The sequence below is a fragment of the Oncorhynchus tshawytscha genome, linkage group LG18 (assembly GCF_018296145.1).
Source record: "Oncorhynchus tshawytscha isolate Ot180627B linkage group LG18, Otsh_v2.0, whole genome shotgun sequence".
Classification (NCBI taxonomy): Eukaryota; Metazoa; Chordata; class Actinopteri; order Salmoniformes; family Salmonidae; genus Oncorhynchus; species Oncorhynchus tshawytscha.
The window spans coordinates 42,121,972-42,136,449 of record NC_056446.1 but is presented as its reverse complement, the minus strand read 5'-3'; the positions used below and the strand labels follow the sequence as shown (position 1 = coordinate 42,136,449).

General features: G+C 49.8%; 1 protein-coding gene across 2 annotated transcripts in view; it reads left to right on the top strand.

The window, feature by feature from the left end:
* pinx1 (PIN2 (TERF1) interacting telomerase inhibitor 1) overlaps positions 1 to 14,228 on the top strand; it is a 62,084-nt gene extending 47,856 nt beyond the window's left edge. The window contains exons 7-8 of one of the 2 annotated variants that reach the window (XR_006079304.1): positions 12,737 to 13,964; positions 13,998 to 14,228. Coding sequence is in view for 1 of the 2 variants with exons in the window: in XM_042301108.1 (XP_042157042.1) it covers positions 12,737 to 13,357 (621 nt within the window). In the remaining variant the exon portion in view is untranslated. The other variant, XM_042301108.1, reaches the window with a different exon arrangement.
* Positions 14,229 to 14,478: the final 250 nt, after the last annotated feature.

Genomic DNA, 14,478 nt, shown 5'->3' with positions numbered 1-14,478 from the left:
GGCTAGTGTTGCAGGCTAGTGTCTGTTGGTGTTGCAGGTTGGTGTTGCAGGCTAGTGTCTGTTGGTGTTGCAGGTTGGTGTTGCAGGCTAGTGTCTGTTGGTGTTGCAGGTTGGTGTTGCAGGCTAGTGTCTGTTGGTGTTACAGGCTAGTGTCTGTTGGTGTTACAGGCTAGTGTCTGTTGGTGTTGCAGGTTGGCGTTGCAGGCTAGTGTCTGTTGGTGTTGCAGGCTAGTGTCTTGGTGTTGCAGGTTGGTGTTGCAGGCTAGTGTCTGTTGGTGTTGCAGGTTGGTGTTGCAGGCTAGTGTCTGTTGGTGTTGCAGGCTAGTGTCTGTTGGTGTTACAGGCTAGTGTCTGTTGGTGTTACAGGCTAGTGTCTGTTGGTGTTACAGGCTAGTGTCTGTTGGTGTTGCAGGTTGGTGTTGCAGGCTAGTGTTTGTTGGTGTTGTGCCTTTCTCTGCCACTGTTATTGTTGGGTTGTGACGGAGGAGTTTTCCTGTGTGTGTCCAGTCTGCTCGGCGGAGCAGTAGTAACAGAGATGAGCCTAATGGTGGTCCCCAGGCGTGGTGAGAGAAGAGCCACACACCAAGTCATGACTTTACTTTTCTCCTTCTCCCTCCATCTCTCTCCTGAGAGTCATCTCAGTGGCCCCACCAACCCCAGGTGGCCATCATCCACCAACCCCAGGTGGCCATCATCCACCAACCCCAGGTGGCCATCATCCACCAACCCCGGTGGCCATCATCCACCAACCCCAGGTGGCCGTCATCCACCAACCCCGGTGGCCATCATCCACCAACCCCAGGTGGCCATCATCCACCAACCCCAGGTGGCCATCATCCACCAACCCCGTGGCCATCATCCACCAACCCCGGTGGCCGTCATCCACCAACCCCGGTGGCCGCCATCCACCAACCCCGGTGGCCGTCATCCACCAACCCCAGGTGGCCGTCATCCACCAACCCCAGGTGGCCGTCATCCACCAACCCCAGGTGGCCGTCATCCACCAGTCCCAGGTGGCCGTCATCCACCAGTCCCAGGTGGCCGTCATCCACCAGTCCCAGGTGGCCGTCATCCACCAGTCCCAGGTGGCCGTCATCCACCAGTCCCGGCGAGCCGTCATCCCCCAGTCCCGGCGAGCCGTCATCCCCAGTCCCGGCGAGCCGTCATCCCCAGTCCCAGGTGGCCGTCATCCCCCAGTCCCGGCGAGCCGTCATCCCCCAGTCCCGGCGAGCCGTCATCCCCCAGTCCCAGGTGGCCGTCATCCCCCAGTCCCGGCGAGCCGTCATGTTGTTCGACTCGATCACCTGTGTAACACTAAGCCTGTCTATAGACCAGAGAAGAGAGAGACCATTGTCCAGTAACAGACCGTATAGATTTTCTCTGGGTTGGAAGTTGGAAAGTTTTGTCCTAATGGCACCTTACCTGCAGTCCTGTTCTGGTGTCTAACTCACCTGCAGTCCTGTTCTGTTGTGTCTAACTCACCTGCAGTCCTGTTCTGTTGTCTACCTCACCTACAGTCCTGTTCTGTTGTCTACCTCACCTACAGTCCTGTTCTGTTGTCTACCTCACCTGCAGTCCTGTTCTGTTGTCTACCTCACCTACAGTCCTGTTCTGGTGTCTAACTCACCTGCAGTCCTGTTCTGGTGTCTAACTCACCTGCAGTCCTGTTCTGTTGTGTCTAACTCACCTACAGTCCTGTTCTGTTGTCTACCTCACCTGCAGTCCTGTTCTGTTGTGTCTAACTCACCTGCAGTCCTGTTCTGTTGTCTACCTCACCTGCAGTCCTGTTCTGTTGTCTACCTCACCTGCAGTCCTGTTCTGTTGTCTAACTCACCTGCAGTCCTGTTCTGTTGTCTAACTCACCTGCAGTCCTGTTCTGTTGTCTACCTCACCTACAGTCCTGTTCTGTTGTCTACCTCACCTACAGTCCTGTTCTGTTGTCTACCTCACCTGCAGTCCTGTTCTGTTGTCTACCTCACCTGCAGTCCTGTTCTGTTGTCTACCTCACCTACAGTCCTGTTCTGTTGTCTACCTCACCTGCAGTCCTGTTCTGTTGTCTACCTCACCTACAGTCCTGTTCTGTTGTCTACCTCACCTGCAGTCCTGTTCTGTTGTCTAACTCACCTGCAGTCCTGTTCTGTTGTCTACCTCACCTACAGTCCTGTTCTGTTGTCTACCTCACCTACAGTCCTGTTCTGGTGTCTAACTCACCTGCAGTCCTGTTCTGTTGTGTCTAACTCACCTACAGTCCTGTTCTGTTGTCTACCTCACCTGCAGTCCTGTTCTGTTGTGTCTAACTCACCTGCAGTCCTGTTCTGTTGTCTACCTCACCTGCAGTCCTGTTCTGTTGTCTACCTCACCTGCAGTCCTGTTCTGTTGTCTAACTCACCTGCAGTCCTGTTCTGTTGTCTACCTCACCTGCAGTCCTGTTCTGTTGTCTAACTCACCTGCAGTCCTGTTCTGTTGTCTAACTCACCTGCAGTCCTGTTCTGTTGTCTAACTCACCTGTTCTGTTGTCTAACTCACCTGCAGTCCTGTTCTGTTGTGTCTAACTCACCTACAGTCCTGTTCTGTTGTCTAACTCACCTGCAGTCCTGTTCTGTTGTCTACCTCACCTGCAGTCCTGTTCTGTTGTCTACCTCACCTGCAATCCTGTTCTGTTGTCTAACTCACCTGCAGTCCTGTTCTGTTGTCTACCTCACCTGCAGTCCTGTTCTGTTGTGTCTAACTCACCTACAGTCCTGTTCTGTTGTGTCTAACTCACCTGCAGTCCTGTTCTGTTGTGTCTAACTCACCTACAGTCCTGTTCTGTTGTGTCTAACTCACCTGCAGTCCTGTTCTGTTGTCTACCTCACCTGCAGTCCTGTTCTGTTGTCTAACTCACCTGCAGTCCTGTTCTGTTGTGTCTAACTCACCTACAGTCCTGTTCTGTTGTGTCTAACTCACCTGCAGTCCTGTTCTGTTGTGTCTAACTCACCTACAGTCCTGTTCTGTTGTGTCTAACTCACCTGCAGTCCTGTTCTGTTGTCTAACTCACCTACAGTCCTGTTCTGTTGTCTAACTCACCTGCAGTCCTGTTCTGTTGTCTAACTCACCTACAGTCCTGTTCTGTTGTGTCTAACTCACCTGCAGTCCTGTTCTGTTGTGTCTAACTCACCTGCAGTCCTGTTCTGTTGTCTAACTCACCTACAGTCCTGTTCTGTTGTCTAACTCACCTGCAGTCCTGTTCTGTTGTCTAACTCACCTGCAGTCCTGTTCTGTTGTCTACCTCACCTGCAGTCCTGTTCTGTTGTGTCTAACTCACCTACAGTCCTGTTCTGTTGTGTCTAACTCACCTGCAGTCCTGTTCTGTTGTCTAACTCACCTGCAGTCCTGTTCTGTTGTCTACCTCACCTGCAGTCCTGTTCTGTTGTCTACCTCACCTGCAGTCCTGTTCTGTTGTCTACCTCACCTGCAGTCCTGTTCTGTTGTCTACCTCACCTACAGTCCTGTTCTGTTGTCTACCTCACCTGCAGTCCTGTTCTGTTGTCTACCTCACCTGCAGTCCTGTTCTGTTGTCTACCTCACCTGCAGTCCTGTTCTGTTGTCTACCTCACCTGCAGTCCTGTTCTGTTGTCTACCTCACCTGCAGTCCTGTTCTGTTGTCTACCTCACCTGCAGTCCTGTTCTGTTGTCTACCTCACCTGCAGTCCTGTTCTGTTGTCTACCTCACCTGCAGTCCTGTTCTGTTGTCTACCTCACCTGCAGTCCTGTTCTGTTGTCTACCTCACCTGCAGTCCTGTTCTGTTGTCTACCTCACCTGCAGTCCTGTTCTGTTGTCTACCTCACCTACAGCCTGTTCTGTTGTCTAACTCACCTACAGTCCTGTTCTGTTGTCTACCTCACCTGCAGTCCTGTTCTGTTGTGTCTAACTCACCTGCAGTCCTGTTCTGTTGTCTACCTCACCTGCAGTCCTGTTCTGTTGTCTACCTCACCTACAGTCCTGTTCTGTTGTCTACCTCACCTACAGTCCTGTTCTGTTGTGTCTAACTCACCTGCAGTCCTGTTCTGTTGTCTAACTCACCTGCAGTCCTGTTCTGTTGTCTAACTCACCTGCAGTCCTGTTCTGGTGTCTACCTCACCTACAGTCCTGTTCTGTTGTGTCTAACTCACCTGCAGTCCTGTTCTGTTGTCTACCTCACCTGCAGTCCTGTTCTGTTGTCTACCTCACCTACAGTCCTGTTCTGTTGTGTCTAACTCACCTGCAGTCCTGTTCTGTTGTGTCTAACTCACCTGCAGTCCTGTTCTGTTGTCTACCTCACCTACAGTCCTGTTCTGTTGTCTACCTCACCTACAGTCCTGTTCTGTTGTCTACCTCACCTGCAGTCCTGTTCTGTTGTCTACCTCACCTGCAGTCCTGTTCTGTTGTCTACCTCACCTGCAGTCCTGTTCTGTTGTCTACCTCACCTACAGTCCTGTTCTGTTGTCTACCTCACCTGCAGTCCTGTTCTGTTGTCTACCTCACCTACAGTCCTGTTCTGTTGTCTACCTCACCTGCAGTCCTGTTCTGTTGTCTAACTCACCTGCAGTCCTGTTCTGTTGTCTACCTCACCTGCAGTCCTGTTCTGTTGTCTACCTCACCTACAGTCCTGTTCTGGTGTCTAACTCACCTGCAGTCCTGTTCTGTTGTGTCTAACTCACCTACAGTCCTGTTCTGTTGTCTACCTCACCTGCAGTCCTGTTCTGTTGTGTCTAACTCACCTGCAGTCCTGTTCTGTTGTCTACCTCACCTGCAGTCCTGTTCTGTTGTCTACCTCACCTGCAGTCCTGTTCTGTTGTCTACCTCACCTGCAGTCCTGTTCTGTTGTCTACCTCACCTGCAGTCCTGTTCTGTTGTCTACCTCACCTGCAGTCCTGTTCTGTTGTCTACCTCACCTGCAGTCCTGTTCTGTTGTGTCTACCTCACCTACAGTCCTGTTCTGTTGTCTAACTCACCTACAGTCCTGTTCTGTTGTCTAACTCACCTGCAGTCCTGTTCTGTTGTCTAACTCACCTGCAGTCCTGTTCTGTTGTCTACCTCACCTGCAGTCCTGTTCTGTTGTCTACCTCACCTGCAGTCCTGTTCTGTTGTGTCTAACTCACCTGCAGTCCTGTTCTGTTGTCTACCTCACCTGCAGTCCTGTTCTGTTGTCTACCTCACCTGCAGTCCTGTTCTGTTGTCTACCTCACCTGCAGTCCTGTTCTGTTGTCTACCTCACCTGCAGTCCTGTTCTGTTGTCTACCTCACCTGCAGTCCTGTTCTGGTGTCTAACTCACCTGCAGTCCTGTTCTGGTGTCTACCTCACCTACAGTCCTGTTCTGTTGTGTCTAACTCACCTACAGTCCTGTTCTGTTGTCTACCTCACCTGCAGTCCTGTTCTGTTGTCTAACTCACCTGCAGTCCTGTTCTGTTGTCTAACTCACCTGCAGTCCTGTTCTGTTGTCTACCTCACCTGCAGTCCTGTTCTGTTGTCTACCTCACCTGCAGTCCTGTTCTGTTGTCTACCTCACCTGCAGTCCTGTTCTGTTGTCTACCTCACCTGCAGTCCTGTTCTGTTGTGTCTACCTCACCTACAGTCCTGTTCTGTTGTGTCTAACTCACCTGCAGTCCTGTTCTGTTGTGTCTAACTCACCTGCAGTCCTGTTCTGTTGTCTACCTCACCTGCAGTCCTGTTCTGTTGTCTAACTCACCTGCAGTCCTGTTCTGTTGTGTCTACCTCACCTGCAGTCCTGTTCTGTTGTCTACCTCACCTACAGTCCTGTTCTGTTGTCTACCTCACCTGCAGTCCTGTTCTGTTGTCTACCTCACCTGCAGTCCTGTTCTGTTGTCTACCTCACCTGCAGTCCTGTTCTGTTGTGTCTACCTCACCTGCAGTCCTGTTCTGTTGTCTACCTCACCTGCAGTCCTGTTCTGTTGTCTACCTCACCTGCAGTCCTGTTCTGTTGTGTCTACCTCACCTGCAGTCCTGTTCTGTTGTCTACCTCACCTGCAGTCCTGTTCTGTTGTGTCTACCTCACCTGCAGTCCTGTTCTGTTGTCTAACTCACCTGCAGTCCTGTTCTGTTGTCTACCTCACCTGCAGTCCTGTTCTGTTGTCTACCTCACCTACAGTCCTGTTCTGTTGTGTCTAACTCACCTGCAGTCCTGTTCTGTTGTCTAACTCACCTGCAGTCCTGTTCTGTTGTCTACCTCACCTGCAGTCCTGTTCTGTTGTGTCTAACTCACCTGCAGTCCTGTTCTGTTGTGTCTAACTCACCTGCAGTCCTGTTCTGTTGTGTCTAACTCACCTGCAGTCCTGTTCTGTTGTCTAACTCACCTGCAGTCCTGTTCTGTTGTGTCTAACTCACCTACAGTCCTGTTCTGTTGTGTCTAACTCACCTGCAGTCCTGTTCTGTTGTCTAACTCACCTGCAGTCCTGTTCTGTTGTGTCTAACTCACCTGCAGTCCTGTTCTGTTGTCTAACTCACCTGCAGTCCTGTTCTGTTGTGTCTAACTCACCTGCAGTCCTGTTCTGTTGTCTAACTCACCTACAGTCCTGTTCTGTTGTCTAACTCACCTGCAGTCCTGTTCTGTTGTGTCTAACTCACCTACAGTCCTGTTCTGTTGTGTCTAACTCACCTGCAGTCCTGTTCTGTTGTGTCTACCTCACCTGCAGTCCTGTTCTGTTGTCTACCTCACCTGCAGTCCTGTTCTGTTGTGTCTAACTCACCTACAGTCCTGTTCTGTTGTGTCTAACTCAGTAGAGATCTGAGGCTGCAGAAAATGTTTTAGGGGATTTGAGACGTTAGTCAAACAGGATATAGAAGGGGATTTGAGACGTTAGTCAAACAGGATATAGAAGGGGATTTGAGACGTTAGTCAAACAGGATATAGAAGGGGATTTGAGACGTTAGTCACACAGGATATAGAAGGGGATTTCTGCTAACGACTGCCCACCCTGAATACCAATGACCACCCAGCGTATGTGCCAACAACTACCCAGCCATTCCTGAACTTGAGACCAGAAACAGGCTACCTGAGGTCACTACCAGAACAAATGGTCTATTGATTCTGTATCCTCAGGACAAAATCTGCAAATCTGTGATGGCTGTATTCCCCAAATATTCAGCGCAAAAAAATCGGTACAATATTTTAAGCTGAAAAGCACAAGGTCTTGTAGTTTGCGTTGTTTTATATGTAATCTGTACATCAAGAATCTCTACCCAGCTACTTTGTCATTTGTGTGGCGCTGCTGTCAACATCCCGGTCATCAAATTAAACTGGTATACTTTCCTATTTATGCTATTTTTATTCCTCCTCCAGTTTTGATCCTTTATATTGGGCAGACAGACCAGTTCCCTACCTCCTCCTGCTACCATCTGCCTCCTCCAGTATTGATCCTTTATATTGGGCAGACAGACCAGTTCTCTACCTCCTCCCACCTGCCTCCTCCAGTATTGATCCTTTATATTGGGCAGACAGACCAGTTCCCTACCTCCTCCCACCTGCCTCCTCCAGTATTGATCCTTTATATTGGGCAGACAGACCAGTTCCCTACCTCCTGCCACCGTTTAGTTCTGATGGCTCCGTGTGAGACGTTCAGTTCTGATGGCTCCGTGTGAGACGTTTAGTTCTGATGGCTCCGTGTGAGAGGTGCAGATCTGATGGCTCCGTGTGAGACGTTTAGTTCTGATGGCTCCGTGTGAGACGTTCAGTTCTGATGGCTCCGTGTGAGACGTTTAGTTCTGATGGCTCCGTGTGAGAGGTGCAGATCTGATGGCTCCGTGTGAGACGTTTAGTTCTGATGGCTCCGTGTGAGACGTTCAGTTCTGATGGCTCCGTGTGAGACGTTTAGTTCTGATGGCTCCGTGTGAGAGGTGCAGATCTGATGGCTCCGTGTGAGACGTTTAGTTCTGATGGCTCCATGTGAGACGTGCAGATCTGATGGCTCCGTGTGAGACGTGCAGATCTGATGGCTCCGTGTGAGACGTTTAGTTCTGATGGCTCCGTGTGAGACGTTTAGTTCTGATGGCTCCGTGTGAGACGTTTAGTTCTGATGGCTCCGTGTGAGACGTTTAGTTCTGATGGCTCCGTGTGAGACGTTTAGTTCTGATGGCTCCGTGTGAGACGTGCAGTTCTGATGGCTCCGTGTGAGACGTGCAGTTCTGATGGCTCCGTGTGAGACGTGCAGTTCTGATGGCTCCGTGTGAGACGTGCAGATCTGATGGCTCCGTGTGAGACGTTTAGTTCTGATGGCTCCGTGTGAGACGTGCAGTTCTGATGGCTCCGTGTGAGACGTTTAGTTCTGATGGCTCCGTGTGAGACGTGCAGATCTGATGGCTCCGTGTGAGACGTTTAGTTCTGATGGCTCCGTGTGAGAGGTGCAGATCTGATGGCTCCGTGTGAGACGTGCAGATCTGATGGCTCCGTGTGAGACGTGCAGTTCTGATGGCTCCGTGTGAGAGGTGCAGTTCTGATGGCTCCGTGTGAGACGTGCAGATCTGATGGCTCCGTGTGAGACGTGCAGATCTGATGGCTCCGTGTGAGACGTTTAGTTCTGATGGCTCCGTGTGAGACGTGCAGTTCTGATGGCTCCGTGTGAGACGTGCAGTTCTGATGGCTCCGTGTGAGACGTGCAGATCTGATGGCTCCGTGTGAGACGTTTAGCTCTGATGGCTCCGTGTGAGACGTGCAGTTCTGATGGCTCCGTGTGAGACGTGCAGTTCTGATGGCTCCGTGTGAGACGTGCAGATCTGATGGCTCCGTGTGAGACGTTTAGTTCTGATGGCTCCGTGTGAGAGGTGCAGATCTGATGGCTCCGTGTGAGACGTGCAGATCTGATGGCTCCGTGTGAGACGTGCAGATCTGATGGCTCCGTGTGAGACGTTTAGTTCTGATGGCTCCGTGTGAGACGTGCAGATCTGATGGCTCCGTGTGAGACGTTTAGTTCTGATGGCTCCGTGTGAGACGTTTAGTTCTGATGGCTCCGTGTGAGACGTTTAGTTCTGATGGCTCCGTGTGAGACGTGCAGTTCTGATGGCTCCGTGTGAGAGGTGCAGATCTGATGGCTCCGTGTGAGAGGTGCAGATCTGATGGCTCCGTGTGAGAGGTGCAGATCTGATGGCTCCGTGTGAGACGTGCAGATCTGATGGCTCCGTGTGAGACGTGCAGATCTGATGGCTCCGTTTGAGACGTTTAGTTCTGATGGCTCCGTGTGAGACGTTTAGTTCTGATGGCTCCGTGTGAGACGTTTAGTTCTGATGGCTCCGTGTGAGACGTTTAGTTCTGATGGCTCCGTGTGAGACGTGCAGTTCTGATGGCTCCGTGTGAGAGGTTTAGTTCTGATGGCTCCGTGTGAGACGTTTAGTTCTGATGGCTCCGTGTGAGACGTGCAGTTCTGATGGCTCCGTGTGAGACATGCAGAACGTTGGTTTCCTTTAATGTACAGTGCCTAGAGAAAGTATTCACACCCTTGACTTTTTCCACATTTTGTTGTTGTTTACAGCCTGAATCTAAAATGGATTAAATGTAGATTTTGTGTCACTGGGCTATATACAATACCCCATAATGTCAAAGTGGAATTTTGAAAATAATAATGGGCAAATGTTACACAATCCAGGTGTGGAAAGCTCTTAGAGACTTACCCAGAAAGACTCACAGCTGTTGGATAAGTACCCAGAAAGACTCACAGCTGTTGGATAAGTACCCAGAAAGACTCACAGCTGTTGGATAAGTACCCAGAAAGACTCACAGCTGTTGGATAAGTACCCAGAAAGACTCACAGCTGTAATCGCTGCCAAAGGTGCTTCTACAAAGTATTGACACAGGGGTGTGAATTTTTCATTTTCAATTCATTTTCAAAAAATATCAGCCCCCAATTATTATTTTTTCTCATTTTGTCATAATTGGGGTATTGTGTGTAAATGGCTGAGGGGGGGAAATATATTTAATCCATGTTGAATTCAGGCTGTAACACAACAACATGTGGAGTAAGTCCAGGGGTTTGAATACTTTCTGGAGGTTCTGTCACTCTACAATTTACAATATCATTTAAAAAGAAAATACCTATTTCAAACATATTTCCCATAAACGCAGGTATTTTATCAACATTTTGAGTTTTGAGTTCATTTTGAGTAGCCTATTTGTTGTAATATTTATTCTGTCTTTTCTAGTGGATGATGTTGAAACAATTGTAACCAGCCTAGTGGTTAGAGTGTAGAGGTGGCAGGTAGCCTAGTGGTTAGAGTGTAGAGGTGGCAGGTTGCCTAGTGGTTAGAGTGTAGAGGTGGCAGGCAGGGTTAGAGTGTAGAGCCCTAGTGGTTAGAGTGTAGAGGAGGCAGGGTAGCCTAGTGGTTAGAGTGTAGAGGTGGCAGGGTAGCCTAGTGGTTAGAGTGTAGAGGTGGCAGGTAGCCTAGTGGTTAGAGTGTAGAGGTGGCAGGGTAGCCTAGTGGTTAGAGTGTAGAGGAGGCAGGGTAGCCTAGTGGTTAGAGTGTAGAGGAGGCAGGGTAGCCTAGTGGTTAGAGTGTAGAGGAGGCAGGGTAGCCTAGTGGTTAGAGTGTAGAGGAGGCAGGGTAGCCTAGTGGTTAGAGTGTAGAGGAGGCAGGGTAGCCTAGCCTAGTGGTTAGAGTGTTAGAGGAGGCAGGGTAGCCTAGTGGTTAGAGTGTAGAGGAGGCAGGGTAGCCTAGTGGTTAGAGTGTAGAGGTGGCAGGGTAGCCTAGTGGTTAGAGTGTAGAGGAGGCAGGGTAGCCTAGTGGTTAGAGTGTAGAGGAGGCAGGGTAGCCTAGTGGTTAGAGAGGAGGCAGGGTAGCCTAGTGGTTAGCGAGGAGGCAGGGTAGCCTAGTGGTTAGAGGGTAGCCTAGTGGTTAGAGGAGGCAGGGTAGCCTAGTGGTTAGAGTGTAGAGGAGGCAGGGTAGCCTAGTGGTTAGAGTGTAGAGGAGGCAGGGTAGCCTAGTGGTTAGAGTGTAGAGGCGGCAGGGTAGCCTAGTGGTTAGAGTGGAGGGGCGGCAGGGGTTACCCTAGTGGTTAGAGTGTAGAGGAGGCAGGGTAGCCTAGTGGTTAGAGTGTAGAGGAGGCAGGGTAGCCTAGTGGTTAGAGTGTAGAGGGGGCAGGGTAGCCTAGTGGTTAGAGTGTAGAGGAGGCAGGGTAGCCTAGTGGTTAGAGTGTAGAGGAGGCAGGGTAGCCTAGTGGTTAGAGTGTAGAGGGGGGAGGCAGGGTAGCCTAGTGGTTAGAGTGTAGAGGCGGCAGGGTAGCCTAGTGGTTAGAGTGTAGAGGCGGCAGGGTAGCCTAGTGGTTAGAGTGTAGAGGAGGCAGGGTAGCCTAGTGTTTAGAGTGTAGGGGCGGCAGGGTAGCCTAGTGGTTAGAGTGTAGAGGCGGCAGGGTAGCCTAGTGGTTAGAGTGTTGGACTAGTAACCGTAAAGGTTGCAAGTTCGAATCCCCGAGCTGACAAGGTACAAATCTGTCGTTCTGCCCCTGAACAGGCAGTTAACCCACTGTTCCCCAGTAGGCCGTCATTGAAAATAAGAATTTGTTCTTAACTGATTTGCCGAGTTTTAAAAAATTGCATGTTTGAGAAAGAGAGATACTTTGAACAAGGAATCTGCTTTTCTTAGTAATCTACTGGAGAATAATTTTGGTTTGAAGTGAAACTTTTGTATAGGGTGAAGCTTTAAGTGAGAGGTTTAATGATTTTAAATATTTAATCATCTCAGGACTCATCCCGATTTACATAATATCAAAATACCAACAACAACAAAAAAATCAAACCTCAAATCATTTATTTGTTTTTGTCCGTTGGATCAATGTATACGTCCTCAGAACCTCCCTTTCCTGTGTGGGATAGTATCGACTATAATCTGTGTTCTGGTTGGTCGAGGACAGAGATTAATGACCAGTAGAATGCTTGCTTTAATCCCATGTGACCTAACCAAGAGGTATCTGTAAATCTTGCGATCCGAATTGCTTAAGTTAACCAGCTGCATGAACAAAGAGTGAAGAAAGAAAAAAACCATACTGGCCTTGTACCCTATATAGTGCACCAGGTTCTGGTCAAAAGTAGTACACTATTTAGGGAGTAGGGTGCTATTTGGGATGCTGTATGTATATGAATACATTACCGTAAGGGAGTGAAGCTGACTTCAGAGCCAGGGGAATTGGGAATGTCATTTCTCCCCCCCTGCAAATACCAGAGAAGAAAGAACCCTGTGAGTTTACAAAACATTAAGAACACCTTCCTGATATTGCGCTGCCCTACAGACTTAATTCGTCAGGGGCATGGACTTCTTTAAGGTGTCAAACGTTCCACTGGGGTAGTGGCCTAATGCTTCTCACAGTTGTGTCTCATTGGCTGGATGTACTTTAGGTTGTGTCCCATTGGCTGGATGTACTTTAGGTTGTGTCCCATTGGCTGGATATACTTTAGGTTGTGGATCATTCTTGATACAAACGGGAAACAGTTGAGTGTGTAAACCCTAGCAGAGGTGCAGTTCTCGACACACTCAAACCGGTGTGCCTGTATCAACACTCTCTCACACAATCAGACCTGAGCATTTAATGGCAAAAAGTGGCTCAGGGAAATCTGTTATTACAAGTATATATTTTTTTTAATTTTTCATGAAATAAATGCACACAGTGATTTTATTAGACATACCAGTGATTATGTAAAGTGGTAGACAGTAGGGGACTTTAAACTATTCTTACTTTTACATTTCTATTGTGTTTCTATATGTCTCTGTATCTGTAGGAGAGCAGTGGGCCAGACTCCCAGGGAATGAACGAGAAGGAGACCAGGGCAGTTACAGCACCAGCTACAAAGGTTACGACCCCTGAACCTGATGTAGAAGCCATCACCAAGACAGTCACCAGCAACCTCTCCATGCAGGAGTACTTTGCCCAGCGGATGGCTCAGCTGAAAAAGGGTCGTGGCGAGGCTCCCACTGCAACCTCATCACCAGAGACCAGTGATACGCAGCAAGTCCCGGCTGATTTTGTCACTGACCACACAGAGGAACTCACGTCAAAGAAGAAGAAGAAGAAGAGGAGAAAGAGGGAAGAGGATGGCGTGGTGGTGGTGAAGGAAGAGTGTGTCGTAGCTCCCGTGTCAGAGGGGCGCGAGAAGAAGAGAAAGAGAAAGCGGGCGGAGAAAGAGGTGTTGGCTGAAGACTGCAGCGCCACCACTGGCGTGGAGCAGAACTACCAGGACCGCCAAATTGTAGACTTAACAACGGAGTGTGAGGTTGTAAATAAGAAATGGGGGGAGGAGGTGGTTGTCGTGGAGGATGAGGTGATCGCGGTAAAAGAGAAGAAATCTAAAAAGGACAAGAAGAAGAAAAAGAAGAAGAGAATAGATCTACATTCTTTGTAGAACTATTTGAACCGTCTTCTCTTGAACGGCATCTCAGATGGCACCCTAATCCCTTTGTAGTGCACTACTCCCATATGGCTCTGATATAAAGTAGTGCACTATATATTATTATAGAGAGAGAATAGGGTACCGTTTGGGATGCACTATAGTCCTTGGGTTTCTGTGTTACAGTACAGTAGTCCTCTGTTCATACATGAAAGAACTGGGTCTATGCACAGAGTGATTCTCATCGGGTAGTTTGGACTGAATATCTGCTGGAAAGAATCTAGGTAGTTCTACGTTTCTGGAGCCATTCAGGATGAGTTTGGTGCTTTCCCAGAGATACACTTTTAGAATGATCATTGTGACTCTATGTTCTCTGGATGCCCCCTGTAGTCCCCCTGTAGTCTCCCTAAAGTCTCCCTGTAGTCTCTGCTCCCTGTAGTCTCTTCTCGCTATAGTCTCCCTGTAGTCTCTGCTTCCTGTAGTCTCCCTGTAGTCTCTGCTTCCTGTAGTCTCCCTGTAGTCTCTGCTTCCTGTAGTCTCCCTGTAGTCTCTGCTCCCTGTAATCTCCCTGTAGTCTCCCTGTGGTCTCCCTGTAGTCTCTGCCCCCTGTAGTCTCCCTGTAGTCTCTGCCCCCTGTAGTCTCTGCCCCCTGTAGTCTCTGCTTCCTGTAGTCTCCCTGTAGTCTCTGCCCCCTGTAGTCTCCCTGTAGTCTCCCTGTAGTCTCTGCCCCCTGTAGTCTCCCTGTAGTCTCCCTGCCCCCTGTAGTCTCCCTCTAGTCTCTGCCCCCTGTAGTCTCCCTGTAGTCTCTGCCCCCTGTAGTCTCCCTGTAGTCTCTGCCCCCTGTAGTCTCCCTGTAGTCTCTGCCCCCTGTAGTCTCCCTGTAGTCTCCCTGCCCCCCCTGTAGTCTCCCTGTAGTCTCCCTCTAGTCTCTGCCCCCTGTAGTCTCCCTGTAGTCTCCTTCCTGTAGTCTCCCTGCTCCCCCCTGTAGTCTCCCTGTAGTCTCCCTGTAGTCTCTGCCCCCTGTAGTCTCCCTGTAGTCTCCCTGTAGTCTCTGCCCCCTGTAGTCTCCCTGTAGTCTCCCTCTAGTCTCTGCCCCCTGTAGTCTCTGCTCCCTATAGTGTCCCTGTAGTCTCTGC